Below are 12,054 nucleotides of genomic sequence, written 5' to 3' on the forward strand. Positions count from 1 at the left end.
GCAACAGCATCATCAAGTATGGTTTGAACATTGTAGAGGTCCCAGCAGACCTTTTGCACGTTTTAAACATGCTTCAACTTTCAAACCTGAGCACGACCCAGGTCCAACTGGAATCCTGCTTCTTCTACAGTTCAAACCAAGTCCGGGAGCATACTGTGAACTGCGAATTCGAGACCCTGCTTGGGTTTTTTTTATTTTTTTATTTTAGTATGAATCCAGAGTTCAGAAAGACTATGATGAAACGCGTTGCGAGTGCACGGGCTCTTTCAGGCGATTGCGATTTTCTCTTTCTGATCCAGCGAGCGGATTGTTTAACATTGTGTGCCGTACAAATTTGTGGCAAGTGACTTCACCTTCGCAAACCGGAGGCAATCAGAAAGCGCACTTGTTGCTTTCCCTGCTGTTTGTTCTTCACTGTTTAACTGAAGGGATGAGAGGGACTGGAGTGTCCCTGACCAAGCCTCCACAGGAACCAGGCCTGACCCAAAAGCACCCGCCAGGAAGACGGAGCACTTCTTTAATAAAACAAAAGCCCATCCCTCCAGCAGCCCTCTTTCATCTCTTTTTATGTCTCACATTTATTTGACTCTGGTGCAGGACAGAAAATAAGCGAGTGGTTAGGGTTAGAGGAAATAAAAGACCAAACTAACAAGCGGCTTTCTGCATGGCAACCGTTGACATAAATATACTCTCTACAGAAAATATATACAAAAATATATCTATATTCTTTTGAGATATATATTTAGGGTTAGCTGAATGTATTTAGGGTTAACAGAATATATCAATGCATATATTCTGTTTATATTGATATCAACCATTATCTATAACACAACACACAACAGAGAAATAAATCCTATTTATACCCTAGTGGTGTGTCAGAGTGGTCAGGGGTGCTGAGAGCGAGGGGTTGGCTGTGGGTGACTGTTGGAGAAGGAGTGGGGGGCTTGGCTGTCTAATGTGCACGGGCAGCCTGTAGTCATGCCTGAGCGCGTTAGCCAGCACCGACGGCTAATGAGCTTCTGTGCTGCTGGCTCTGGCCCGGTCAAGGGGGGCGGTGCTACGACTTCCACTGGCGGACGGGCGGCTGGAGGGACAACGCCAGGGAGGTGTGGTGCCAGCGCTCCGACGGCCTCAATGTCACAGGTGGGCGCGGGGCGCACGCATGGAGGTTCAAGCGCATGCACACACATGCAGACACACGCGTGCACACATGCGCATGCACACACATACGCATGCACACACATGCGCATGCACACACCCACATGCACGCACGCACAGGCGCGCACACACACATGCGCACACGCAAAACACACGCATGGAAACGCACACGCAACATGAACGCACGCAGGCACACACACACATGCACGCAGACACACATACATTCGAATGCGCCAGCACACAAACACTAACGTGCGCACACATGCACGATGATGCCAGGGGAAATAACGCACTGCAATCAGCTGAAGTCATCTGCTCTTTTTTTTTCTCTGTGACACATCCACACATACCTTCACTCGTACACACACCTTCACGCGTACACACATGGTGCCACGCACGCACACACACACACATAGTCGCACGCATACAGATGTCCGGTCATGGACTGGGGAGACACCCATAAAGATGCGTGCTAGGAGCATCATTTAGTGAGGGGGGCGTTTTGGTGCAGTGTTCCTCTGGAAGTTAACACCTTCTTATTTGATCTTCCCGTTCTGCAGAACACTCATTGATTTCTGCTCCCCCCACAAACATAAGTGATCAATAAGCCTGCGACTCTGGCGGCAAGGGATCCATATAAATATAATCACGCATTTGTATTGGTTGGAAATGAAGTAGCACATACAGGCGCGGGCAACGCTGGAATGGGGGGAGGGGGCTTTGGGCAGGGAAAGGCGAGCCTGGGTGGTGCTGGTGGGGGGAGCTGCGCTTTAAATGGAGGGTTAAAGGAGATCTTAATGCTGTGAGGAACTAAGAACCTGTCCTCACCCAATGCACACGCAGCAGCAGTAATCCACCCCCTCCCCCCTTCCACACCTTTCCCTCGGTGTCTCGCTCTCTCTTCCTCTCTCTCAGCCTCTCACCCCCAGCTCTCCCTCTCTCTCTCCTCCTCTCTCGCTCGCTCTCTGTCACCCTCTCAACCCCACCTCTCTCTTCCTCCCTCTCCCTCGCTCTCTCCTTCTCCCTCTCTCGCTCGCTCTCTCTTCCTCTCTGATAGCCTCTCACCCCCAGCTCTCTTTCCCTGTCCCTCTCTCACCCTCTCTCTCTCTTTGTTCTCTCTCTCTGTTCTCTCTCTCTCTTTGTTCTCTCTCTGTTCTCTCTCTGTTCTCTCTCTCTTTGTTCTCTCTCGCTCTCTCTCTTTCTCTCTCTCTCTCTCTCTCTCTCTCTCCCCCTCCGTCTCGCCGCGCTGAGCAGGACGGACCAGAGGCATCACTCTTCTATATTTTGACACACAATTGTGCCACGGTGGAATTAAAACGTTCCCCAGGTTGATGAGGCGGCCTGATAAGGTCCGTCTCGTCATTCATCCCGCATGACACGCCGTTCAGTCGCTGATCCACGGTGCAGTGGTGATAATTTGTGTCTGTGTGTGTGTATACGATTGTGCGTGTGTGTGTCTGTGACTGTGTGTGTGTGTGCATACATGTGTGTGACTGTGTACGTTTGTGCGTGTGTGTCTGTAACTCTATATCTGTGTGTCTGTGACTGTGTGTTCGTGTGTGTGCATACATGTGTGCCTGTGTGTTTGTGTGTCTAACTACGTTTGTATGTGTGTGCGTGTGTGTTCGTGTGTGTGCGTGTGTGTGTGTCTGTGTGTGTGTTCCTCCAGGGGGGTGCTTCTCTCAGAACAGCCCAACCACGGTGCGCTACTGTCACCCTCCGTGCACCAAACCGTTCTCCCGCTGCACACCGGTAAGGGGTGTGTGTGTGTGTGTGTGTGTGTGTGTGTGTGTGTCTGCGCACGCGCGCTTGTCTGGCATGCATGTGCTTGTGCTTCGATTCATCCACTCCAGTTTTGAAACTATAAAGTTCTCTAAAAACATAGACACGCACGCAGACAAACAGACACACACACACACACACACACACACACACACAGCTAGAAGTTAACCAGATAATAGCTGTTGAACGATGTAGGTTTAGTCGCGCACATCCAGGTGCCGGGGCTGCATGCGGTTTGTTGGGCAGCAATGGAAGTTTAAGCTTAAAGTGGTACTGCCCTCTAGAGGATGTCTATTGTAACTGAAGGTAAGATGAGTTATGAAATGAGTTGTATGGCTAATGTTGGACCTTCATGGTGAAATAGCTCAAACCAAAGTAACTATATACACCGATATACATACAACACGCATTACATGTTTGTGTTCAAAGTCGCAATTTGTTTCATTTCAACTAGCTCGTGGCTTACATAAGTTTTATGTTATTTTTAAAGTTTCTTGCCTGATAACTGTGAAGGTCTCAATGTTACTCATTGAGACTACAACTTGATTGTTTCATAGTTTAGCATCATACAAATATTCCAAAATCCATCCGTTGGAGAACTCCACAACGTTTCATCGCGTCATCGATGTGCTCCACGTCTCAATGTATAGTGGCATTTCGAAAGTAGACATAAATCAGCTATCACTGCCACCAAGTGTCACTGCCTTAAATCTCCCTCTCCCTACGCTGACGGAGACAGAGTGGGGTGTGCGGGTGTGAGCGCGGTTACACGGAGGTGATGACTGCGCACGGTTTCCTGGACTACTGCACCAGAACTCCGGGCGCGGACCACAAGAAGGCCGACGTGAAGACCAACTCCGGGAGGTTCCGACCGGGACCACCACACACCCAGGACTTCTTCAGTGAGTGGTCTTTGCGACCCGTGGGCCCAGGTACTGACCACCGTGTCGGGGCCGGTCTCCGTGTATAAGAGACATTCCCAACCATTGTTCTCATTCAAAATGGAAGGAGGGTCTCAAAACTTGTTCAAAATGCATCCAAAAATTCCTGTCCTATATTAGTAGGAATGTTGTGTTTATTATTATTTTTATTATTTTAGATAATTGTATTAGTTTATTAATTATAATATTAAACTATTTTAATTTATTATTTTTTATGGATGTATGATTCTAAAGCAGAGTTTCTTGTCTCGACTTTGGGCAGAAACGCTCGCCTGTGGGGCTTGCGGAAGAAATATTTGTTATTATTTCTAATCTATGGACAGGATTAAAGCGTCTGTGTTTTCTGTTTTAACAGATGGAAGACTTAGGCTGTGGGTTTACGGCGTCACTGCGGTGGGATTCATCCTAATACTGTTTGTAATTACTGTATCATTCCTGCTCTGGTATGTATCTTTATCCCGCTGGATGTCTAAAATGTTTTACTTAAGAGATTTTATCAAATCAGGGAAATGTTAGCTAAGGACAGAGTTGTCTGGAATCAAGCAGAAGAATGCATAAGGGAATCCCTGCTCCCTTTTGACCGGTTTACCTAGGGCACAAGGGTTAACGTTAGACAACACTAGGAACATGTAGGGTTGCTAGACAATACAAGGAATAGGAAACAAAGTTTAAATGATTAAAAGTAAACAACCTACCTTTCCATCACAGGGGCCACCATAAAATATGATGCTTTTATTAAATTAAAAATGTCCTATATTTGTTTTGCCTGACTAGCAAACGCCATGCTAAACAATGACTACATTTGGTGCCTTACCGACTTTTGTGGCGTACAAAAATAGGCGCAAGAACCGTCATGTCACTTTTGGCCGCCAATTCTGCACTTAGGATTTACTCAGGCATCAGTGTTGGGTCGCCATCTGTGTTAAGCCGTTACAGCAGCGAATCTTTGTTGACTTCATCTGCCTCACAGACGCTCGTAAGAATAAGACGGTGCGGACGGACTTACAGATCCGTTTGACTCGTTTCATGGGCCAGAGACGGAGCAGAAAATTGCGACATTGTCACTCGTTGCGCTTCATTTGAGACGCGTGCGGTGAGAAAGCCCTTGATTTACGCCGCGATGTCACCGCGGTTCGGAATGGATGAGCAAATGGCTCGCGAACCGTCAGACCTGTAACGCAGACAACACGCTCATGAAACCCCTCATCGAGTACGACTGTCACAGTTAGGCCCGACTGTCGTCCGTGCCGCGCCGCTCCGTTAAATGTGATCCGATTAAATCTCACGCTTGTGTCGTGTCATACCCCCTCCGTCTTCTTCTCCTGTCTCCACAGTAAACCCTTCAAGCCCCCCAAGTCGTCCTCCCCGCCCCAGAAGGCGCTGACCCTGGCCTACGACGGCGACGCCGACATGTGACCCTGCTTCTCGTTCACCTCCGCGAGAAAACGCAGCTGGCCCGGAACAGACACTGAAACCCCCCCCTCCCTGCATAGACTTTCCCCACACCGCATTGCCTACCACCCATCCACTCCATCTGGCCGTTGGTCTGTCCGTACCGCTGTTGCTCCGGGGCCGGTGGCGGTCATTAGCCGGACGTTCAGCGACCAGCGGACGCGTCAAGCCTCGTGGGCGAGCAACAAGTTTGAAGACTGACCTGTCCCGTGCTCTTGAACGCGGGCCGAACTCGACGACCGTGGTCCCATCGTGTCCAAAATGCTATCGTGTCGTCCCGAATGATTGGATTTCAGTCTCTAAAACTCTTATGACTATAACGTACAGGGAAAACGCTTCTCTTGTGGACTTCGTACGCATCGAGATGCCTTCGTGGAGAGGTGTGTTATGGACTATACACAGATCACTCCAACCCCAAGGAGGGTACCTGTTTGCTGGAGACAGGCACCTTTGTGATGGAGACAGGCAACTGTGTGGTGGAGACAGGCACACTTGTGGGCTAGAGACAGGCGTCCGTCGCCTTGGTGAGGCAGACACAGTTCACCAAGACTGGGGAAGTTGGACCAACGGAACAGGTGGATGTTTGATTTGTGGGACTTTTAAAGATATCTAAATAGGTCCCATGTTGTGAAACAAAGCCTTTGTTTGACAAACTGATCGAAAAGAAAAAGCTCTATGCACTACATTAGTGCTTATTCATTTTTCTGTTTCTTGATTTTATTTCAAACAACTTTTCTAGTGTTTAAACTGTAACAGTGGGTTGAATTGTGTTTATGTTTACGATGCCATATTTGGTTGTGGGTATGGTTGATTGTGTGTGCGTGGGTGATTGTGCGTGCGTTTGTGTGCATGCATGTGTGTGTAGGGATTCTGAGCAAACCAAATGCAAGCTTGCCTTGACTTTTTCTTTGAGTATTAACATACAGTGACCCACAATTTCTCCCAACACTCGTCAAAGGTACAACTAAATTACATTTAAAAGTGGCTTGGTTTTGTTTGTAAGGAACTGAATCGCATAATGCCATGGTTTAGGTGTTTTAAATCTGTGAATCTGTTCAGCACAACATCAGGGACCATGTACTCATGGTAATTGAAAGAACTAAGTGATTGACTTGAATGTATTTATTTATTTATTTATTTATTTACCATGGATATTTGTAGTTTTTCATGATGAAGACATAATGTAGATTTATGTTGATGATTTATTTTTCTTATTCATTCTTAATTTGTGTTTTCTATAAATCTTTCATTCTGCTGCCATGACAACAACAAATTAAAGTGCGGAAAAGGGTCATCTTTATGCAGTCTAGACCAGAGGAGTGCCTCAAATTCAAATCACTTACAGCCCGGTAATGTGGCAATGCTTTCCACCGGCACTCTTTACAAATCACTAAATCCTCTGAACCCAAATAATCTCAAACTGCTGACCGCATTATTCATCAGACCCAGAATTGAAAAGTGATGTATATTTTTTTAACTGTAATCATAGGTTGTCTTCTTGCACTTAAGTGTTGCGCTTAACCAATTGAGTTTCGTTGTTTCTTTTAGGTTTATTTTTCAATTGTGAATCCCAAAAGTTCTTTCACAAACAACTATAATCTATCTGGTTGTTAGAATCGTTCAACAACGATTCTAGTTCAACAGCCATTGTATGTATGCATGCTTGATCTTTTCTGGTTTGAAGCTACAAGTGACCTTGCAATGACCCCGTTTTACATGGTACCAAAACATTTGATTGCTGTTTACTTTAGATATGTTTCCATTGATATTTGGCTCGTCAAAATGACAGAATACAGATGACGTTCAAGATATTTCATTTGGGAATATGACCAACGTGTTATGGATTTCTCAAAGACCAAATGATTGGCCACCTTCTGATATCTTCTCTATTAGAGGTTGCAGCCAACCACTTTGAGGCCTGACGTGATGTCAGACTCATCATTTTCGTGGCCGTTATTACAGAGTATTTGGACAGTAGGTTAAACCATTATTTACACTGATATCAAACCATTTGTGTGACTATCGTGTGTATCTGGTTGGGGAAAGAGATGTTGACAAAGGCAAATAAATTGTTGTACATTCTACGTGGGGCGACTGAATCTTTCTTCCATGTCACGGGAGTCTCTGAGTACCATTCAGCCCGGTTCCGTTAGACCGAGAGACGGGGAGCAGCAGGGTGCGAGTCGATCTTGATGAGATTCACTTTGCTTGCATCCCGCGATGATCTCCATTGACTCCTCTGTTCTCTTGTCTCCATGCCTATAATTACCTTCTGATGGCCATTCCTCCGAGGCCCGGAGCCTCTGCCGTGCGTATAAAAGGGGGGGGGGGCCTGATAAGACTCACGGTGCTACCATCCACTCAGATGCAAGCCCCCTCCCCACCACCTGATAGACCCCTGATAGACCCCAGCTCGATTGAAATCTGTATTAAAATCTTTCCTCCGATCTAATTCATTTATTTACGGGCGCCACTGTCGGTTATGAGTAGGGTGGATCAGGACGGCGGTGCCGAGGCTGCGTAATGCGGGGCTAAAGGGCTGCAGGACCCCGTCATGTCTAATTCATCTACTGTAAGTAGCTGACACCGCCCAAGGTGGAGTTTGTAATTGTCTTCAGGGTTCGGGGGAACGGCTCTGGGGGGGGGGGAAATTAGGTTTAGTTTAAATCATGCTTCATCCATTGCCTCCAGTTCAATTACTGAACTGGAGGATTTTTAAACTGAGCTTGAGTGTAATATTTCAAGGAACAGAGAAAGGGTGTTCGTACTTTTTGCTGTAAGGTGTGAGAGAACACGTTTGAATAGGGCCATATTTGGGGCCCATTTAACACAGACAAATTTGAATTGTCTTGAAAATGAAATGAAAATGAAACCTTGAATGGTTTATCAATTAGGCCAATAATAATAATAACGGCCAATAATTAAGGCCGAGCAAGGATTCCGAGACAGAATTCAAGATGGCTGCGCCCAGTGTGACTTGAAGTATGAACTGTTTTCATTGTGTTTGGACCGCTTTGGTGGTTTTAATGGCAATTTCAATCACTCGTATTACTGCAATACCTTACTGCGTCCGTATCTCTGCCTATGGCCTATAGCCTACTTATTTTGGAGCGCCTGGTACTCTGCCAATGCTACCGCGACGATAGCTTTCTGGGTGGCGTCCATGTTTTTCTCCAACGACCGAGCGAAACATAATAAAACGATTGAAGGGTGGGTGTGACATCCGAGGTCCGAGTCGGTTCGCAGAGAATACTAAAACGCACAATCACTCAACAGCCGCAACAAACTGTCAACGTCGCAACCAAGTCGATTTTGTCTAGAGGGGAGGGGATATTTTTCATCAAAGGGAAAATGAACAATCGCCTATAAAAAATAAATTCAGAGATTCGGCCATCTCCAAAGACGAACTCGATGAAGCTATAGCTATTGGGATAAAGCTAGCCCTCAAAGAACAACAACGTGGTCTAGAAGTGGCGGTAGCCTCCGCTGTCAAGGAATCTGTGGACTCTATCCTGGTCCCAGTACTACGTGATTTACGAACCGAAATCCAAAAGACAAATGAAACTGTGAAGGAGATCAGCAGTGAACTTGAGTATGTAGCCACATCTACTAAAAGGACCCAAGACCTTGTGGACTCTGTTCAGGCTGCTGCACGAGAGGATAGGCGCTCGGCCGTTGAGCTAAGAACACAGCTGGAACAGCTCACCACAAAGTTGACAGATCTGGAGGACCGGGGACGAAGAAATAACGTAAGGCTGGTTGGCTTACCAGAATCAGTGGAGGGTTCGGATGCAAGCGGCTACCTCAAAGATAACCTCCCCAAGTGGATTCCTTCATTGGTGGACCGAGACATTGGCATTGAGCGGGCGCATCGTGTATATGGAGGAGAGGCTAACTCCAACAAACCACGCTCCTTCATCTTCAGATTACTGTGTTGGCAAGACAGATTGGCTATCCTTAAAGGGGCGCGTCAAGTTTATCCAGTAGGGTACGCTTCCAACGGAGCCACTTCGGCACCAACAGCCAGCACGCTCCTGTTCTTCCCAGATTACAGTCCAGCGAGGAGAAAGAGCTTCAGCTCTGCCATGAAGAAAGCTAAAGACATGAACCTGGAGCCGTTCCTCATCTACCCTGCGTGGGGGTCCGCCTCCACACCGGTACGGCGCGACGGTGGAGCTATTGCTGCAGTCTCAGATCCGATCATAGAGAAGAACCACAGGGATCTCCCGCACGCAAGAGAACTTAGTGGTCATGAAGGAATGAACTTTCATCATTTAACATATACAAGTTATGTAGCAATGGACAGTCTCAGAATCCTTATTAAGGTATTTTGGAATGGTTGGAATATAAGATTCCAACCATAGGTTCTTCTGACAGTTCCTTCCAGTATGATTTAACACTAGCATGCTAAATAAGCCTAGCTTCACTTGTTCGAGAGGTGATGTTTTCTTTATTTTATGTTAGGACTGTATTGGCTTATCTGCTACTTTAGCCATGCGTTGGTGTGGATTGGTCACGTATCAGACGATGCTTATGTGTTTACAGACCTAGGGTTTTTTGTTTGTGCGGTCTGTGTTTGTTTTTGTATACAGTTTTTCCCACCCCTTCCCCGTTACAGACATATTCATACTCTTTATTAGAACATCAGCGTTGGGGCATCTGCAGAGTAATTGGCAGGACGATCGCACGCATATGCTCTATCTTATACTATCACGTTTACATTTTAAGACAGATCTTAACCATATAATATGTCGACGCAGTCATTGAATATGTTATCACTCAATGTGAATGGCCTAAACTCCGCTATCAAAAAAACTTGTGTTCTTAAATATCTTCGTCGTAAAAGGGTGGACATCGCCTCTATCCAAGAAACGCATCTAAAACAATGCAATGTGGCACGGTTTCAAAATAAACATTACAGATTAATTGTATCATTGTGCGCCCTAAATAGGACCAAGGGAGTTTGCATCCTTCTTAACCGGAAAATGTCCTGCGAGGTAAATGTCATTGGTAATGATGAGAATGGAAGGCTTGCTTTTGCCCGTGTTAACATATTTAATCATAAATTGGCGTTTACATCTGTATACTGCCCAGATGAGCCTGATAGAGACTTTTTTTCTTACATTGGAAACACATTATTAGAACAAAATGATGTTCTTTAGTGGTGGGGGGTGATTTCAATGCAGTCCTTAATCCATCTCTTTATAAATCGAATTCAGATGCAATGGCCAATCCTTCATCTACCCTATTGAACACACTTGTCACAGACTTAAATCTTGTTGATATTTGGCGCATGCAGAATGCTACTGCTAGGGATTAAACATTTTTTTCCAATAGGCATAAGACATTTTCCCGGATAGATTATCTTTTTCTTAGCCCAACCTTAATTGCCGGACATACGTCCATTACTTTCTTACCAGTTCTGCTATATGATCACTCTGCGCTGTTATGCAACGTTGATCTGCCCAACATTAGGACAAAGGCCCCCAGGTGGCGTTTAAACACATCTATACTAACTAACTCTGGATTTCTTAGTTCACTCAAAGTTCAATTAAAAGATTTTTTGGATATTAACACAAAGGAATGCTCCACTCCACAAATTTTATGGGAGGCCACAAAGTGCTTTATTTGTGGTTTCTGTATTTCATTCTCCTCAACTCTAGCTAAAACCGAAGCTTCCCAGATCACAAATCTTGAATGCAAAATAGAATCGTTAGAAAACTTACAAAAACGTAGCTTCTCAGATGATCAGTCTAAACTGCTGAAATCTTTGAAAGATGAATACAAGACACTGGCTGTATCAAAGGCGGAATTAATCTTGCATAGAACTAGACAAAAGTACTACTTTGAATCAGAGAGGCCTAGTCACCTGCTGGCTCTTATGCTTAAGGAATGTGAAACGAAAGCTCACATCACAGCAATAAATAAGCCTGATGGCAAAATTACAACCAATCTGCAGTCCATTAATAATACATTCTTGACATTTTATGAAAATCTATATAAATCAGAAATTTGCATATGACAACGCTAATTGTAAACATTATCTTGACAAATTGGATCTTCCCTGCCCGAACAAACAGACCAAGATGATCTGGAAGCTGCTTTAGAGCTGGATGAACTACATAGAGCTTTGAAATGTCTCAGTAAAGGCAAATCGCCTGGCTTGGATGGCCTCCCACCAGAGCTTTATTTAGAACTTTGGGACATGGTGGGCACACTCATGCTTGATTCATTTTATTTTGCAACCAAGAGTGGGACCTTTCAAAGACACCAAAAAACATCACTCATCACCCTACTCTCGGAGTGCTCTAGTTTTAGACCAATATCTTTACTTACAAGTGATCTTAAGATATATGCCGAAGTTCTTGCTCTGCGCCTTGAAAAAGTTATTCAATCTCTAGTCAATGAAGACCAAACAGGCTTTATCAAAGGACGCTATGCATCTGATAACATGAGAAGGCTGCTACACATTATAGATGTAGCAGAGACACACCCAAATCCTTGTGCCGTATTTTCACTTGACGTCGAGAAAGCCTTTGATAGGATGGAGTGGAACTATATGTGGGCAGTTTTGCAACGTTTTGGATTCAGACATAATTTTATAGCAATGATCAAGGCGCCATACCACTCACCTTTAGCAAGTGTTCTAACAGGGAGCATAATCTCTTCTCCTTTTACCCTGCAGTGTGGAACAAGACAGGGATGTCCACTCTTGCTACTT

At 45.3% G+C, this 12,054-nt stretch overlaps 1 protein-coding gene across 1 annotated transcript in view; it reads left to right on the top strand.

Annotated features, from left to right (window-relative positions):
* Nucleotides 1-5,297, top strand: part of thsd7ba (thrombospondin, type I, domain containing 7Ba) — a gene marked incomplete at both ends in the record, with an annotated part of 111,038 nt that extends 105,741 nt beyond the window's left edge. The window contains 5 exons of the mRNA XM_079733839.1: nucleotides 1,048-1,143; nucleotides 2,828-2,910; nucleotides 3,680-3,872; nucleotides 4,237-4,324; nucleotides 5,216-5,297. Coding sequence (XP_079589965.1) covers nucleotides 1,048-1,143; nucleotides 2,828-2,910; nucleotides 3,680-3,872; nucleotides 4,237-4,324; nucleotides 5,216-5,297 — 542 coding nt within the window. The remainder of the gene's footprint in view (nucleotides 1-1,047; nucleotides 1,144-2,827; nucleotides 2,911-3,679; nucleotides 3,873-4,236; nucleotides 4,325-5,215) is intronic.
* Between the last annotated feature and the right edge of the window lie 6,757 nt (nucleotides 5,298-12,054).

This window comes from Pollachius pollachius, assembly GCF_949987615.1.
Source record: "Pollachius pollachius genome assembly, chromosome: 3".
NCBI lineage: Eukaryota > Metazoa > Chordata > Actinopteri > Gadiformes > Gadidae > Pollachius > Pollachius pollachius.